The sequence below is a fragment of the Rhyacophila brunnea genome, unplaced genomic scaffold (genome assembly GCF_057557595.1).
Source record: "Rhyacophila brunnea isolate RB1 unplaced genomic scaffold, BYU_Rbru_1.0 scaffold_15, whole genome shotgun sequence".
Taxonomy (NCBI): Eukaryota; Metazoa; Arthropoda; class Insecta; order Trichoptera; family Rhyacophilidae; genus Rhyacophila; species Rhyacophila brunnea.
The window spans coordinates 12,829,838-12,847,883 of record NW_028232806.1 but is presented as its reverse complement, the minus strand read 5'-3'; the positions used below and the strand labels follow the sequence as shown (position 1 = coordinate 12,847,883).

Below are 18,046 nucleotides of genomic sequence, written 5' to 3'. Positions count from 1 at the left end.
TACCGCTATATAGGTATGTCTATGTAGTGGAGAAATACAGGATGCAAATCACATCCTCTGGAAATGTCTTAAAACGTGGTACGAAAAGAAAAGAACTGTTCAAGTTTGTTCAACCAGCTGTCAAGTTCATTAGACCATCCGACCTGGTCACCGCAAAGGCAATTTTTATCGCATATAGAATATTTGTGACGTCATACTGCCAATGTGAATATCTCTTTACTTAGATTGTAAAAGCATTTGTTATTTTTTAAATTTTGTCTCTATAATATGACCCTCTCTCCGATTAACTCTTCTAACTTAAAGTCACGTAAATTAAGTCAAAATACACTTGAGTATATGACGACCCAAGTTCTGGGTAACTGCTCCTGAGATATTTTCAGACAAAAAAAATCTGATGCTTTACATCTAAACGTGGGGTCCCGTGATACGCCCGATTAAGAACCGGTGTGGTTTGGTGGCCATTCCAATTCTTTGACGCTTTTAGAAATTAGAGTCAAAAGCATGATTATAAATATAAAGCGTTTCCTGGATTTAAGCCTTGTTTTGTAAATTTTACTCTCAAAAATGTCATGTCGCGTTCTGTTGGGTACATTTAGGTGTCAGATACACTGTATCTGTGCAGTGATCCCCAACTTTTTTTATCACCGCGGACCGGTCAACGTTTGATGATTTTACCGCGGCCCGCTGACAGGTGGGCGTTGATTGTTTATATTTTAAATGTTTTGATTTAATAATTTTAATTTATTTGTATTTAAACATGCCTTTAAAATAAAATACAGTTACACCAAAAAATGAATATAAAGTGATTTAACATTTTAACTCACTAACGCTAAATCAATAAGAACCTTGAGTTAGAGGGTGAGGACAGTTCTTGAAAGCATGCATTCTTTCGTAACAGACCTAGACTTCTCGCATCCCTTAACTACGCGAAAAATGACAATGAGCCCATTTTCTAGATGTCTCGTATGTTTTGACTATTAATAATTATTCATGTAAATTGTTTTTAGCATACTTCTGCTGTTAACATAATCACTGCTGATCTTTTAATTATCACATTTAAATAACATGTTAATTGTATTTAATGGTCAACTGCTCCAAACGCGCCAGTCGCGGTGTTAGCACCAAATGAGTTTTAATATCATTAATAAAAGATTACTTTACTAATATGAATGCCACAGTGGGTAATAAATATTGTGAGTCCATTCAAGTTACTGTAAATTTCAAGGTCACCTAAGTAACAGGAAAAATATGAATCTCATAGCTAAAATAGGACCTACATATAATTTTCATTGTACAGTACAATCACAATTAATCTGGGCCACTGCTCTGACAATATGAATCACTTGGTAGAATAATCCCCAATGGACATTTTAAGGGATTGACATTTCAGTCGAGGAAAAGAGAGAATGATATATTTATTTTACTCTACGCAATACTGGAGGTAGTTTATTTACACGAAACTGTTAAGTCACGGTCATTAATAAGTACTTGTAAATCACAATGTTTTGTATTATTATATATTTTTATTTTATCTTTATCACTTTTTTGGACAAAAATAAGTTCATATATTTGAATAAGTATTATATAATATGTTTATAAGTATTTATTATATTGACCGGAAAAAAATATGAAAGTATACACATTAAGGTGAATAAATAATCTACCAGAGGCACCTAGTGGAAAAATACGAAGCCTACAACTGAAGACATTTCTAAAAATAAATTACACATTGAAGTGTTTTAATTAATAAATAACCAAAAAAGATAATATTTTTTTAAAGTCAAAGATAAACTTAATTATAATTTTAAAAAACGTTATAAATTGTGAATTTGTTAAAGGTGCCCATTTTTTAAATTGGCTTTACAATCCTATGTGAATCTCTAGGTCGCCTCACGAAGATGTTACTTAACAGAATTTATTTTTACGAGAAATGAGTGTTGGTCACTTGCTTAACCTATTATGCCCATACTCTGGGTCTAATCACACATTGAAAAATAACACGTGAATTATTTGATACATATTATTTTTTGTTTATTAATAAAATTTTGTTTATTAGGTTTTCTCTAATGTGTTGAAAAGATTTTTGACTGTTTCATTTAAAAAAAAAACATCGATTTTTATGAAAAATGCTTGAATTTTTTTTATTCGAATAAAATGTTGAAAAATATATGAAAATTTGATTTTGAAAAAATATATGTTTATATATATAAAGTTTCCTATGGTTGGTACTTTCAATCTACGTATCCGAGAATGGGAGGCATGACAAAAAGATTTACTTCTGTCTTATGTGCTAGCCGTAGATACTGAATGATATTATCAATACACATTTGCATCGTGTAACGAGAAAAGACGGGGCATCATTATGACACAATTAACATCACATGTACTATTAAGTAATTGAAGCATTTTCTTTTTTGCAGGACCTCTCGCTACAGTTCTGTTTTCTGGAACCTTCGAGCAAAGCTACATCCCTCATGCAATCGCTTACATTGCCTGCTTAGGAGACCAGGCAGCCAGGTGTGAACAGCCTGATAACTACACACAGATACCACAGGTAATTAATATTATGATTGTATTTTTTTGGTACATGTATTTTGTCACTCCTTGCAATAATTATTACCATTTGCGGTTATTTATCCACTTGTTCTGAAGAATCATTTATAAACAATCAAGTAACGTTTACATGTAAGAAATAATATAAAAAAATGATTTATAAAACACTATTTTAATTATTTATATTAGTAAACTACACTACGTTCTATAGAAATAATAACATAAGATCATTATAAATAGCACGACATAATAAATGTAAGTACTTCTACAACACAGAGGGCTGTAAGCTTTTCAAACGATGACATAACATAATTATTTAAACTAGTTAGTCTTGTACGAATATATTTATGAATTACAAAATATTGTTTCAAATGATAACATAAATAAAAATGCTGAAAAGTAAAGATTTACTTATGACGTCATATTTAAACTGTGAACCGATATACGAAGATATTATTATGTAATATAAAAAATAGCCTATACTTACTAATATTATATTATACAAAGAATATAACATTTATTTTTAAATCGACAAAAAACAATTACGTCATACAATGATTGCTGATTTACATGAAATAAGTACGGTTCTTTTACACGAGGCATGTCACATATAGATGGAAAAGAAATATCCTTGAGTTTCGCACAAATATAGTTTTAAATGATATGCGATTTATAAGGAACAATCAAATAGCAAGTCCATTCTAACAAGCTTAATCAGAGTTATAAAAAATCCACAATTATATAAAAGTTGGATTCCGGGTTCAGTTTCAGTAGAAAAAATAATAAAGTTCGTTTGCGGAGTTCGGTTTTATATCTTTTAAAACTCAAATACCAACATTTATTTGATAGCTATCGTCCTGGAATTTTGTTATTAAGTTTTAATTAAAAAAACGAAATGTTTTACTATTTTTCAATATTATTACGAGATAGATCATAATATAGATTCTACAATTTGTAGGTATTCAATCACATTAATAATAAGTTTTGTAAAAAATTATATAGGAATGTGTAAAATGAGTAAATCAAGACCAAAATTATGATAAGGGTGTTCCTCGTTATTTTACGGGGTTCCGGTTTGGTATACCTACCTACTCAAGATTTGGAATCCAGTTGGGTTCAGATTCCGGATCCAAAACAACTAAAGGGATATTCATGATTTTAGAGTTCAGTTCTGGTTCCACTTTTAACTCTGTTTTTAATTCATATTTTAATATAAAAAAGTTGTTCATGAATGTAGGTTTAGAATCTACATATTAGTGTACACTGATTTTTAATTTTGCTGAATAATAATAAACTATTATTATTTTATTTTTCAAAATAAAGTTCTTCAGTTCTTTGCGGGGATGTCCGGACTATTTATTTTCTGAAATATGGTTCTAAATTTTCTTTCCGTCATCCAAATAATAAACCGGCGGAACAATCAAGAAGAAAGAACAAGAACCACTTAACTTCTTCATTTGTAGTCCCTGTCAGGCTAAACGTCTCCATTCAAATCGCAAAGTTGAGTCCGTTTTCTTATCAATTTACCAAAAACAATAAATAAAAATAAAAAAAAACAACGCAGCATAACGGAACAAAAAACGGTGCCAGCGTCAGGGGAGATATTCGGGAAAATAACAATCACAAAAAGGCTAATAATTAAATAACTTCTTTCCAATTTTCCCTATCTCTTTCATAAAATATAGTGCTTACTCTACAGAAAACAATTCATTTAATACTTCCAATTAGGGATAGCAAAACAAAACCTTTAATTTTGAGATTATTATTCTCAATTTAGATCCCGGAATCCCGGAATAGGCGATAAAATAAAAGTATCAAAGTAGAAAATATAAAAATTCATAGTAAATTTATCACAATTAGAGATTTCATTTTATTAGTTTGATATAGTAGATAAAGCAACTGTGTTATAATTATCTAAATAAAATATTGATTCCATAATCTCGAGTAAATAAATGGAGATATACTATGTTTGATTCAAGACTTTTCTTCTGAAACTCTTAAATAATCTTCAATCTTTGTTTTCTTGTATTTAAAGTGATAAGTTTTGTAAAGTTATAATGCCTATTAAATGTTAGGTACAGTAAAAATATACCATCTTAAGAAATTTTAAATAAGGACTTTGGGTAAATATATACCAAAAAAATGGAAGAAGTTTTAAGGAGCTTAAACACGTCTTTAAGACTGGGTATTGGTAGATTTTATGTTCTACCAATAGCTGACGCTAAAATACAAGATGTTGAGGAGAGTGTAGGTTTCCGAAATGTAACTACCAGTGGCGAAGACTCAATACTAGGCGATTATTTTAAGCTTACCTTCTTAAGAAAATATTTTTAAAATGCATATTGACTTATTTATATAATCACTTGATTGCCAATGAGAGATTCCGTATATGTAGGAATGTATTACACAGATAACTACAGAACCATCTGCAAAGGATTTAAAAAATATACCACAGCGCGCCATCTGTGTAGATGTAAATAAAGGTCGGATTATGTTTCAAATAATTCTCATTTTTTTAATATGGACTTTACGTCACGTAGCCCCGCACAGTCTATCAAATTGTATGAACTAAGGTAAGCTCTGATTGCAGAGCCTAAAACCGTTTTAGGTCGAACGAGAGTGAGAAAATAGTTAATAATTAGATAAAATAGTTTCTATTGTGTTTACAAATATTAATGACTGTTTTTAAAAATAAAAAGAACTTTGTATAGGTACTTGTTTTGAAAAAATACGTAATTTAAACTGATCGCTTAATTTTATGTATTCAATGAGTTTTTGAAGTTTCATTAAATTAATGTGTCGTTGTCATTAGTATGTCCCTATTCATTAGTAGTAATATCGTATTATCTTATTATTTCTCGTAAGTATACCTGACAAGTGTGTTCTTTTTATCAGATCTACACAGCCTACCTCATTACAAAAGTCACCCTTTGCCACTGGTAACTACATATATAGACGTATCCTTAAAATTTATTGGACTAACAAGGTGACATAATATGTTGACGTACTCAAACAAATGGGAAAGGACCGAAAAGTTTTGCGTATTATTAAATCCAGAAAACTACAGTAACTCAAAGAAAGGGTACAATTAGAATATTACTTTCTCGTTATCTAAGGAAAGTTCAACGGTAAACAGTGAACGACGCCGCACGAACCGACAAGGTATATAAGAGTGTAGGTCCACTATACCTACTTAACTGTTGTAAGTAGCTGATAATAGAGTGAAGATCGCCTTGGTGACTAACCTCCAATAGTGTGTGATATTGTGACAGCTTACGTCGAAGTGTACCTACATAGATCATTTTATGATTATTATTCGCTTACTTTCTTGAAACTATATATCCATAACGGTATGTGCTGATCCGCGTAAATATTACATTAATTAGTATTGTATATAATATCTTTTATTTTGTTAACTGTCAATTCATGGTGGAACTGCATTGTATTGTTGTTTTTATTTAATAAAACGCATTTTTTTTATAGTACTTATTCCATTTTAATTAATATATTAGGACCGGTTGAAAATGTCCCACTGAGGCGGACAAAACCGGTCCTAATATATTAATTAAAGTGGAATAAGTACTATAAAAAAAATGCATTTTATTAAATAAAAACAACAATTTTATATAATACTATTACTTATGTATTTATTACACTATTGTATTGTACATTAAATATTAATTTAATATATTTGTTGTAAAACTTTTATAATTATATATTGCTGAGACTTGGTAGTTGTTTATCACTCTCCGTCGGGATCAGCATTTATGTGGTTGTTTTCAAATTTAATTTGGTATAATCTCCGACTAGTAAGTTTAATATTATATGGATACATATTTGATTTAATAAACACAGAAATATTTTAATATTATTTCATATGTATTTTAATAGTACATGATAGTATTGCTTTGAACTGCTCGATTGAAAGGTTTGATAACGACTACACATTTTATCTAATACAATATAACATGATAAGTTCGAGTGACAAGTACCTCATTATCGACTGAGATCGTTAGTTTTAATTTATTTCGATATATTATATATTACTATAACTTTCACTTTGATTGTTATTTTTAACATTCTGTATAATAAATAATACTATGTAACTACGTTGAAAATATCGGAGAGTTACCATTCTGTAAAACCTTTATATGAATTCAAATAGATAAATAATATTGCAACCTTACAAGTAAAAAGCTCGGTATGTTCAATACCACAGTTTCTATATTGAGAGACCGATGGCAAACAATAGAGTGTCATTGTTATGCGCTTAATTGTAAGTGGGAGTGTTCCGGTTTGAGTCTCAGGCTTGACACAATGCGTCACAGGTTGTTGTTGTCGTTTTTTTTATTGATATGTGTATTTTTATATGCAGGAAATAGTAATAGCTGTAGTCTTGTCTCTCCTCGTATCCTGAATAGAACTTCAGCGACGATCGTTAAAATCTATTATGATAGCTATTCGCTGAGGGAATACAATGATATTATGTTATACTCCGACGTGGATATTATGCAGAAAAAAATAATTGAAACAGGTATTATTGATAAAAAAAAATATAAAAAAGAACAAACTACTAACAAGAACTTTACGAATGGGTGCATATGAATTTAATATTATGTTAACTCATATTAAAATTAAAGTATTACCAATATGATTTTCTTCTTCGCATTCAAATGACTATCAACACAATAACAGTTTTTAGTAAAAATTTTACAAGCATATTTTCAGTCTCAATGAATAATGCCAATTGTATAACCCGATTGATAAATGTCATTGTGAATCATTTTGTCGGACTATGACCAGGATAAATAAATTATATTTCATCCCGACATGACTATTTAAGTACGACTACTAAATTAATATGATATTTTTTTGAGTAACATTACTTATGATTGTGACAAGATCATCATTTTACAACATTATGAATTTATCAAGAACGGCATAATAGAATATATTATTATGATCTATGAAGATATTGCAATCATATCTATTACGTCTTTAAGGAATAGATTTTTGATAGTTATTCAATGAAAAAAATATCATGCTTATGTATTTGTTATAACAACAACATAATTTTCAAATAATAAAACTTAATATTTCATTGCTCTGCGTCAAAATGTGTTTCTCCTAAACAGTTTCTTATTCTCCCCAAAATTACTTTTAGGGATGCGAACTACTGGAGATTGTCACCGGCATGACGAGAAAAAAAATTTAAATATCTTTCTTATATTTGCTCAATATTGTCACTATACTACTTTCAATTGGGTCTGTTGATAAATTAAATTGATTTTTAATAATTACGCTACCATCAATCGTATATCATCAAATTCTGTTGTTGCCAAAATAGTAAAGTTATATATTATAATTTATAGTCATTTGGTATAAAAAAGCAAAAAAAAGCAGTATATTTCGATAACTCAGTTTCAAAGTCAAATATTTCCAGTTTTGTGTTAAGTATGAGGAAATAAAGAAAAGAATACCGATATCTATCAGTTCCAAAATGTAACAACTAATGATCTGTGATTAGTTTAGAATGGCAGTGGTTATTATACGTTAGACTTATAGGTTAATGTTGTGGAAAGCCCTGAAAACTCATATTATTATTAATATTAGAAAAACATCTCTTTTTGAGTTGTTACACTTTGGAACTGAGGTACCTATCGATTTGATTTTTTTTGTTAAACTTTAATGTAATGTAAATATAGATATTATATTGTTATATTATATTTGTGTTAGATAATATTGGGTGAAATCATGTGAAACGAAATTTTGAGACTCAAAGTAGTAAAAATCTTTCCATTACGACCCAAGTGGACTGAAATGAAATAGCTATAGCTGTTATATAGTATATAGCTATATATACGAATACATAAGTAAGTCTATAATACAATACCTGCCTATACACCAACAATATGTAATAAACAATGCCATTTTCCATATATATCAAGTTGGTCCAGTTCTTACAATGACTAGCATGAACATGAAAAGACTGATTTGAAATACAATAATTAAAACACGCAGTTTTGAATTACCACGTTGTTAGCGTTTAACAATGCTGCTATAATTATCCAAAATTAGTAATCAATGATTTAATCTCAAAAAAATACTTTATGGATTCTATTAATTAACAATTGTAAAATCAAGTATTTAATATTACTTATTAGTATTGCGTCTGAATCAGGAGTCCGCGCTTATACTAACTATATGCTCAATATATAGGTTGAATACTGCAAAAGAATCTATTGTACTTGCAAATTTTGCGATATATTCCCACGTATTAGGTTCACCGTAAGAATATCTAGATATATATGCAGCAGATATTTTACAAACACATCATAAACTCTGGATTTTTGATGTGAACATTACAATTCATGATACTGCATAATAAATCTTAATCTAGTCTAATCAGTACTAAATCTAAATGTATCCCTTGTTTATTTATATAAACACATTCATTGCTATAATATTTAACAATATCACATAATACTGTGGGAATTCGATCGGTCATAAATTGACTTATTAATTAATGTCTTATGTTTAATAATGTTGTATAACGACGTATTATAGTACTAATTCGTGTTTATATTATTTTACAAAGCACATTGTCAGTTGTATGTATCTAATTTATTTTACAAAAAATATATAAGTTGAAACAGTCTACTCGGAATTGTAATCGTGCTATTAGGCACCTCGTTTAACATTTTCAATGGCCGTTAGAATGTATAAAATTAACAAAATGGCGTCTTATTAACAATTAAGCAATTGTAATATTATTATGTCTGTTAGCAATTGAGAGACTCTTTGAAATATGTACCTGATTTCCATCGCAATATCTACGTATATTATATGAAACCTGACGTGTTTACAGCGCACATCCGCCAATAGTGTTGGGACAGCAATGCGACGATATGAAAAGACAGTATCAATACCGCTCAATACTTATATTGCAAATATTGACATTTTAAATGGATTTAGTGTAGTAAAACTTTGTTAAATGGAAATCGAAGTAAAACAAAAATTAAAACGGAGGGTTTTGCTATGGTGAAAAGCGTATTGCGCTCTCTATGTCGCATTTGAAGTATTGGCATATTGGCGTATACCTGCATCACGCATTGCATATTAATGATCTACCAGTTTATTGATACGGTTAGAATGAGGTGGTCTACAATAATTATATATAGTAATTATAATCCAATAAACGGTTTCTTTTATTCAATGAATTATTTACAAGATTTGACAATGTAATATTTTATATACCTACTGATCATCATTTAAAAACATACCTATATGCATTAAAAATGCCGTATTTTTTTTTCTTTATTATGTTCAATAATTACAATTCATAATAATTTTACTTTTAAATGATTGTTAATAAATGGAATATTCAGAATAGAATTAAACATTTTGTATAACATGTATTAAAACATTTACCACTATACGATTGGGGCATTCAATGCGTGCATTTACAATGAATTATAAAATCGTAGCGTAATCTGATTTGTTCATAAGTTTCATTATTCGTGTTTGTGTTCGACACATATATTTTATTAAAAACCATACCATAATATTCGGAATATGGACTGTGTCGGTTGAGCGTAGTGGGAATATTTATTAGCTAAGTAAATAGGTAGGTACGTTATGTATTTATGATCATGTTTGGATCACTTATATTATAATTCACCGTTATGCTCTTAACACTGTGTAATTTATTTTGTTATATCGTGAATCAAATGCTGAGTAAGTAAAAATAATTATTGAGTCATTTTCTATCAAAGGTAAAACTGTCCCGTATATCAATATGGGATAGTAAGTACTATTCAGGCGTAAAAATGCGCTCTATGCCAGTTTAGTTCTACAACCAATCTCATCATACATACCAGTCATACCACCCGTCAATTAACATTTCTGAGATGTGTTTGTAGACCGCATTATTTGAATGACAAAAATGACGATCGCTTTTCGTTCTGCAGAGCAAGATATCAATACATTTGTCTTGGAAATATTTATCTTTAAACCTATAATATGGCTTTCAATTGAAAGCTCCTGTGCCCTATTTCGAACGTCTTATGGTTCGTTTATTCACCGTCAATGGCAATAATTCCAGGTATCGTGTCGCTTTGTCGGAAACTTTTATTAATAATTATAATAATATGATGGTTGTTGCATCAACATATAATTTTTTAATATAATATTATGATGTTTATAAAGCATCTAGAATTTTTTTGATTGCACAAACCGTCTATAATTGAGATATTTTTGATAGAATCAAAAACCTTTTCCTATTTGATGAAACCCAGGGAGAGTGATAGCCATTTGAAAATAGGTGTAGCAAGACATTATTCTGCTGAACAGTTAGTATTATATTTCAACTTAAAGGCGGACGTGCTCAGCGTGAGTCAAAATGGAGCTTTTATTCTATTTTCAAAGCACGATCCTGGACATTCCTTAAACGTTGTATATAATCTATTTATATTTTTTTGAAGCCTTATTATCCTTTAAATTTATTTTAAACATTTGATGACTGCATAAAGTATTTTTATTACATAAAATAGTATTCTTTTAAACCTCTCATTCTAATGTTTTAGAATATAGTAATATTTCAGTACATAAATGTGCAGTGGTGTTAAGATTTTTTACATTTATTAATTTTTAAACGCATTTATAAAACCATCAGTATAATTTATGTCGACATTATTATAGTGAAATATTTACGATAATCTCTGTGATCCAAAATTTGACAAGAATTAGGCATTTTATTATTCAAAAAATGGGCAAGATTAACACATTTGAAGATAATTCTACAGATACTAATTATAAGCTATGTCTTTGACCATTCAAGTGTGATAAACATCCTACGAATAATGATTGCTTTATAATAATTATTGACCTAAGAATAAGGTAGTGTTTTTTTGAAATACGCCATTTTTTTTGCATTCCCCAGTGGTTAAGCTACAATATACGGCCGTAGCCATAAATTGACAAACTATAATTGAAGTAGGGAGTCAAATGATGTTAACTCGCGTGTTTAAAATAAATATAAAGTATAATAAGGCTTCAAAATTATATAAATAGATTATCAACAACGTTCAAGGAATGTCCAGGATCATGCTTTGAAAATATAATAAAAGCTCCATTTTGACCTACGCTGAGCATGTCACCCCTTAAATCAACATAAAATAAATTACTAACGTTATCGTTCTTCAAAGTATTGATGCAAAGTATAAAATTGTGTAGATCATCTCTATGTGAGTTGGTAGGGGGTGTTTTTTGAAGGTTTCGCTCAAAAGCTTTCCGCCCTTTCCGGTTCCCACGCAATTCGTTCTGCCGCGGAGGCTGGCGCGCCTTTCCGAGTAGCTTCTCTTCAAAAAATAGACACTCTTGCTGTAAATTTGATATTAAAACCATTGCTCTTTAGCGTTACGATTCAATAAATTTCATACAGCTCAGATGTTTAGATGTCAAAGCATTGCCTACTCTAAGTCATAATGAATATAATTTCATCATAAATAAATTAATAATATAACGTCTTTAGAATTAATAATTGAATTTGTTGTTTCAAATTAAAATCGGAATGTATATTGATTCAAATTTGTTTAATTACATAATACAATTAATTTAGTATATCGACTTTGTTTTGCTGTTAGCATTTTTATATAATGTGCTATTATACTCTTAGGTACGTGGGTCAATGAGAAATGGGACCAGTCTCAGGAAATAAAAACTAGAATTGAGATCGCAAGAAGTGCCTTTCTCAAAATGAGATGCCTCCTTAGCAATCGAGACCTTAACCTAGGTCTGAGACAGCGTATGGTACGATGTTATGTTTTCTAGGTTTTTTTCTATATGGTATAAAAGTATGGACGCTAAACCAAGAGATGTCACGGAGACTTGAAGCTTTCGAGATGTGGCTGTATAGACGCATCCTCAAAATTCTTTGGACTAACCGGGTGACAAATGTTGAAGTACCCAATCGAATGGGAAAGGACCGAGAAGTGGTGCGTAGTATCAAAACCAGAAAACTATACTACTTCGGCCACATTATGAGAGGGCAAAAGTACGTCATTCCCCAACTTGTCATTCAAGGAAAGATCAATGGTAAGCGTAGCATCGGACGGCGCCGTATTTTGTGGCTTAAGAACTTCCGTGATTGGTACGAGTGCAGCTCCACTGAACTCTTACGGGTAGCAGATGATAAATCTAAGATCGCATTGATGGTGGCCGACCTCCACTAGGGGATGGCATAATAAGAAGAAGAACCTTTTATCAAGATTCCTTCTTGACTGAACTATGATGATTATAAATTAATATAAATTGAGAAAAACTGGATAGCATTTTATCAATGCTATAATGCGATAATATATAGAATAATCTTCGAAACTGTATCAAAGAAGATGATACTTGACGAATATGGTAGGTACCTATATCCACTAAATTTTTGCATTGTACTGTGAAATACTGCGACTCCAGTGGGCAGGCCATGTATGAAGGATAGAAAACAGTCATCTGCCCAAGAGCTGTTACGATATACTATGTAAAGAAAAGGTCGGCAGTCCTAGACTAATGTGGTTGGACAGTTTAAAATAGACATAGCCTCCGCAAAAGCTTGCGGTAAACACAAAGTAGTGGAAACGTTTCCTGGAAGCTTATTATAACTATTATAACTATTATTATACTAATATATGGATGATTATTATAACGGTAATAAAAATAAAGAGGTTAAAAGTAAGTAAGGTAAAATATTCAACTAATATGTTTAATTGTTGATGTTATGTGGCTACATATTTGATTAATAACACAGAACTCTTTTTATGGTTGTTTTCTTGTGTACACTGTATTACATTTTAAATATTTATATATTATTTATATAATATTAATTTATTTATTTATGTGAATTTATTATTTAATAGTTTTACGTCATTCTCATACAAACAGAATATGCGAGAAATGACTGCTTGATTCAAAGGATTGAAATCGACTGATTAGTATGATTTTCGACTGACAAGTGGGTAGGTACTTAATTATCATCTGAAATCCTTAGTTGTAGTTTCTGTTGATAGATGTTACTAAAATGTTTTGCCCTAGTCAATAGTATCACCTGGAAGGTTTTGACCGTACTATAAGTATTCGTATCACGTTAGAATGAAAAGTTTTAAAGTTTGTTCAACACAGTAGAGATTTATTTAAATACTTGGAAAGTTCGATACCTATACGGCATGGATATTGAAATAATACTGTTTTGAGTACACGAGTAAAATTCTATATCAATTATAGTATTTTAAACCGACGGTTTTATATCAAGTAGGTATATTTTACTCAGCGATGGCTTATGTAGCATGAACGAGATGTATGTGAAATTAACTTTAGGTAATTAGTGTAATAAAATATACAGTTTACTTTTAAATCTAGCACACATTATTTATTAATTAGCTCATGGACTCTTCATGTAAGAGAAATTCAAAAATTATGGGTAGCGCAATGCGGCATTGAAAGGTGCATGTTGGGCATAACGCGTAAAGATCATAAAATAAACCATTGGATAAGGAAGCAGACAAGAGTATGCGATGATAAACTGATTTGCTGAACCAAAAGCAATCCTCATCAATAGAACTCAAATCGAGTCAATAACTACGTCTATCTAGGATAGGAAATGTCAATTGACGGTGAGTATGACGAGATTTCTCGCAGAACCAAACTGACATGTAGTGCACATGGGTGCCTGAATAGTATCTTCAAAAGTGACCTTCCATTACGTCATCTAGCGTAAAGTGTTGCTACCAACCAATGTGTGCTACCAACGCTCACGTGTGCATGTGAAACATGGACTCTTAATGTGAGAGAAATCCAAACGTTACGAGTACCGCAACGTGGCATGGAAAAGTTCGTGTTGGACATAACTCATAAAGATCACAAAATAAGGTGCCGCCTGAAATCCCGAATGCCAAAATCCCAAAGGCCGAATTCCCAAAGGCCGGAATCCCGAAGGCTGAAATCCCGAAAAATATAAAAAAATATAAACAATAATGATTCTCAATATACTTAACCGAAAGTAAAAAATACTATTTTTTTAAAAAGAAATTACAATGAAAAATATATTTTTCAACAATTAATGTCAGTGGGAAAATCATTTTTTTAAAGTAACCCGGTATTAATGAAGATTAAATAAATATAATTTAAAAACATTATTATTATAATTAATATTAATATTATAATTAAAAATCATGTAATTATGTTTTGATGAAACAATTGATAAACAAATGATAATACCTATAAATTATATTAAATTATTCGAGTGTTCTCTCTCTCTTTCTGTTACTATTCAAGAATAATACTTACTTACACGGGAACTACATTTATTAGTTCCCTCTGACAACGTTTGGTTATAACGTATTGTTTACAAGAAACTTTTAAAACATCTGATTTTCCCACTGATATTAATTGTCAAAATGATGCTCAAAATGTCGCTTAATGTCGTTTTTATATGAAATAATTAAAATAATAAATACTTACTAATAATAATATACCTACAATATCTTGAATGCATTTTTTTATTTGATGTAATGGATATTGAATCGGCTAATAAAATGAATATATTTTGGTAATTTTTAAATTTAATAATACTATGAAAAAAATCAACACATTAAAACCAACCAACTCCACTTGAAACACAAAAACGTAACTAACCAAAAATATTGAATTGTAGACTTATTCGTATATGAAAGTGATGCCTTATATTATTATGTAGATAGATAGTTACGCACCAAAGAATTGACCTCATAAGTTACCAGTTCGACTCCGCAGTACGCCATGACTAATGGTGTACATTTACGTGGGTTACAATCTCTTATTGGCAGCAATTATTCAGTTTAGTGAAGCAGTTGACACCAATATATTTAATCCCCCACCCTCATTAGTTAAGGTTGTAACTTTTCTACTCACATCCATTCAATAATGTATTGTCAGAAATACTACGGGAAAAAAATACAAAATTACAACAGTTAAATAAACTTGATGTAATCGGTTTCTCTTGTAGTTTAAAGATTTATGTATATTTTTGCCACGGTATTAACTAGAAAAATACTCTGTCCCAATAGAACCTATTACCATTCATTTTGAGCTTCCTGGAAGACCAGATTGATTGTAATAAATACGGTAGCTACAATTTTTTATTTTATACTAGCTGAAGTACCCGGCTTCGCACAGGGTCACTTCGTGGTTATATTTATCTTATATATTTGAAAAATAATAAGAGTTAATTATTTTTTTAATATTAAAATATCTGTGTAATACAATATGGCAATATGAAAATAATTCTAATAGGAGTAAAGGTCAAACATAAGAACACTAAATTAAAATCGAATCCAAAATATGAAAACGTTATTAATGTTATTAATATGTAGTAAAAAAAAAATCAAAATTGGATGGAACAAACAAACAACAAACTTTGTATTTTATATAATAATAATTTAGAAACCTTCGCAAGTGTGCTCACAACAACTGACAAAAGTTTCATCGCAATCGGATGAATGGTATAGGAACGCATACGAATATTAGAAGAAGATGATTTTCTAAATCAGAAATCTTCATGGGCATGTGCATGACAACTCACCAAAGTTTCATTGCAATCGGATTAATGGTATAGGAACGCATACGAATAGAAGAAGAAGAAGATGATTGTACTAATTCAAAAACCTTCGCGGGCGTGCGCACAACAACTGGTCAAAATTTCATCACAATCGGATGAATGGCATAAGAACGCATACAAATAGAAGGAGAAAAAGATGATTGTACTAATTCAGAAACCTTTGCGGGCAAGGGCACAACACTTGATCAAAATGTCATTGCAATCGGATGAATGGTATAGGAACGCATAAGAATAGAAGTAGAAGATGATTTTCTAATTCAGAAATCTTCGTGGGCATGCGCACGACAACTCACCAAAGTTTCATTGCAATCGGATGAATGTGTGTAGGTACGCATTCGAATAGAAGAATAAGATGATGGTTTTACTAATTCAGAAACCTTCGCAGGCGTACGCACTGTAGTATTAATATGTAGTAAAAAAAAAATCAAAATTGGATGGAACAAACAAACAACAAACTTTGTATTTTATATAATAATAATTTAGAAACCTTCGCAAGTGTGCTCACAACAACTGACAAAAGTTTCATCGCAATCGGATGAATGGTATAGGAACGCATACGAATATTAGAAGAAGATGATTTTCTAAATCAGAAATCTTCATGGGCATGCGCATGACAACTCACCAAAGTTTCATTGCAATCGAATGAATGTTATAGGAACGCATACGAATAGAAGAAGATGGTTGTACTAATTCAGAAACCTTTGCGGGCTTGCGCACAACAACTGGTCAAATTTTCATCGCAATTGCGTGCATACAACCACTTACCAAAATTTCATTGCAATCGGATGAATGATATAGGAACGCATACGGGACAGACACACAGACAGACAGACATTCATTTTTATATATTATTATAGCCTATACTCTTCCCGCAAGTGCAAGCAATAAGTTTACAAAGTTTTATCGCAATCGAATGAACGGTATGGCTGCGCATTAAATACGAACAAACAAACACACAAATACACAAACACACAAATATTAATTTTTATATATTAGATTTGGTATGTGATTTAATATGTGTCGCAAACAAATATATTATGGCAAAACTGAGTTTCGTTAGAATCGTTTAGTTTTTAGCACTTTTTAATAAATTAAGTCTCAGTAAACTCAGTTAATGTTCATTTGTGTCAGTCATTTCAAAATCAGACAAGTCCACCTTTAGGTATTTTTGACTTTTTTGTGAATTGCTGAAGAACTACTACTTTCTAACATTTCTGCATTATCGGAATGTGGAATATTATTAATCTTATTAATTTTAAATATTCTGTACTCGAAATATTATAAACTTTCACCCTTGTGACTGTGTACTTGAGAAAACAAAAAGCTGTTTTTCTCCTATTCATTATGGATTTGGCTGATTTTGAAATCTAGCGACACATTTTAAACATTCTCAGGCGCAAATAACTGCTACATTCAAACGTAGGTCTTCGTGATATGGTTAATTAAAACCGAATGTCGTATGGGGCGGATAGCTTAATACTTTGGACGCTGAAGACGCACCTGGCGCGTAATGACTAGGCGGCCGATCTATGTAATTAACGTGCATTTTAAAGGTGGTAATTAAAAAATCATTATCTAGTCAGCAGCGAATACTATTAGATATTTTATATAAATCATAAGACACTATTTAATCTTTTTTTATATTGAAAACTCTTAATAATTGAAATATGATTCATTCAAAATGTAAAATAAAAGCAGTAATGAAAACGACATTGATGATTCAAATATATTTAAATATTACTTTATATAATATAGATAGATTGGTATATTTTTTAATATTAGATATTTTCCTTCCCCTTGAGATAACTTTGGTGGAAAATATTATATTTCAAAGTGACTGAGTCAATATTC

The 18,046-nt window shown here is 30.4% G+C and overlaps 1 protein-coding gene across 1 annotated transcript in view; it reads left to right on the top strand.

Annotated features, from left to right (window-relative positions):
- The window catches only part of LOC147074930 (alkaline phosphatase-like), a 97,169-nt gene that overhangs the window by 75,741 nt on the left and 3,382 nt on the right, over positions 1-18,046 (top strand). Inside the window, exon 10 of the mRNA XM_085942948.1 lies at positions 2,421-2,554. Within this exon, the coding sequence (XP_085799074.1) occupies positions 2,421-2,554 (134 nt within the window). The remainder of the gene's footprint in view (positions 1-2,420; positions 2,555-18,046) is intronic.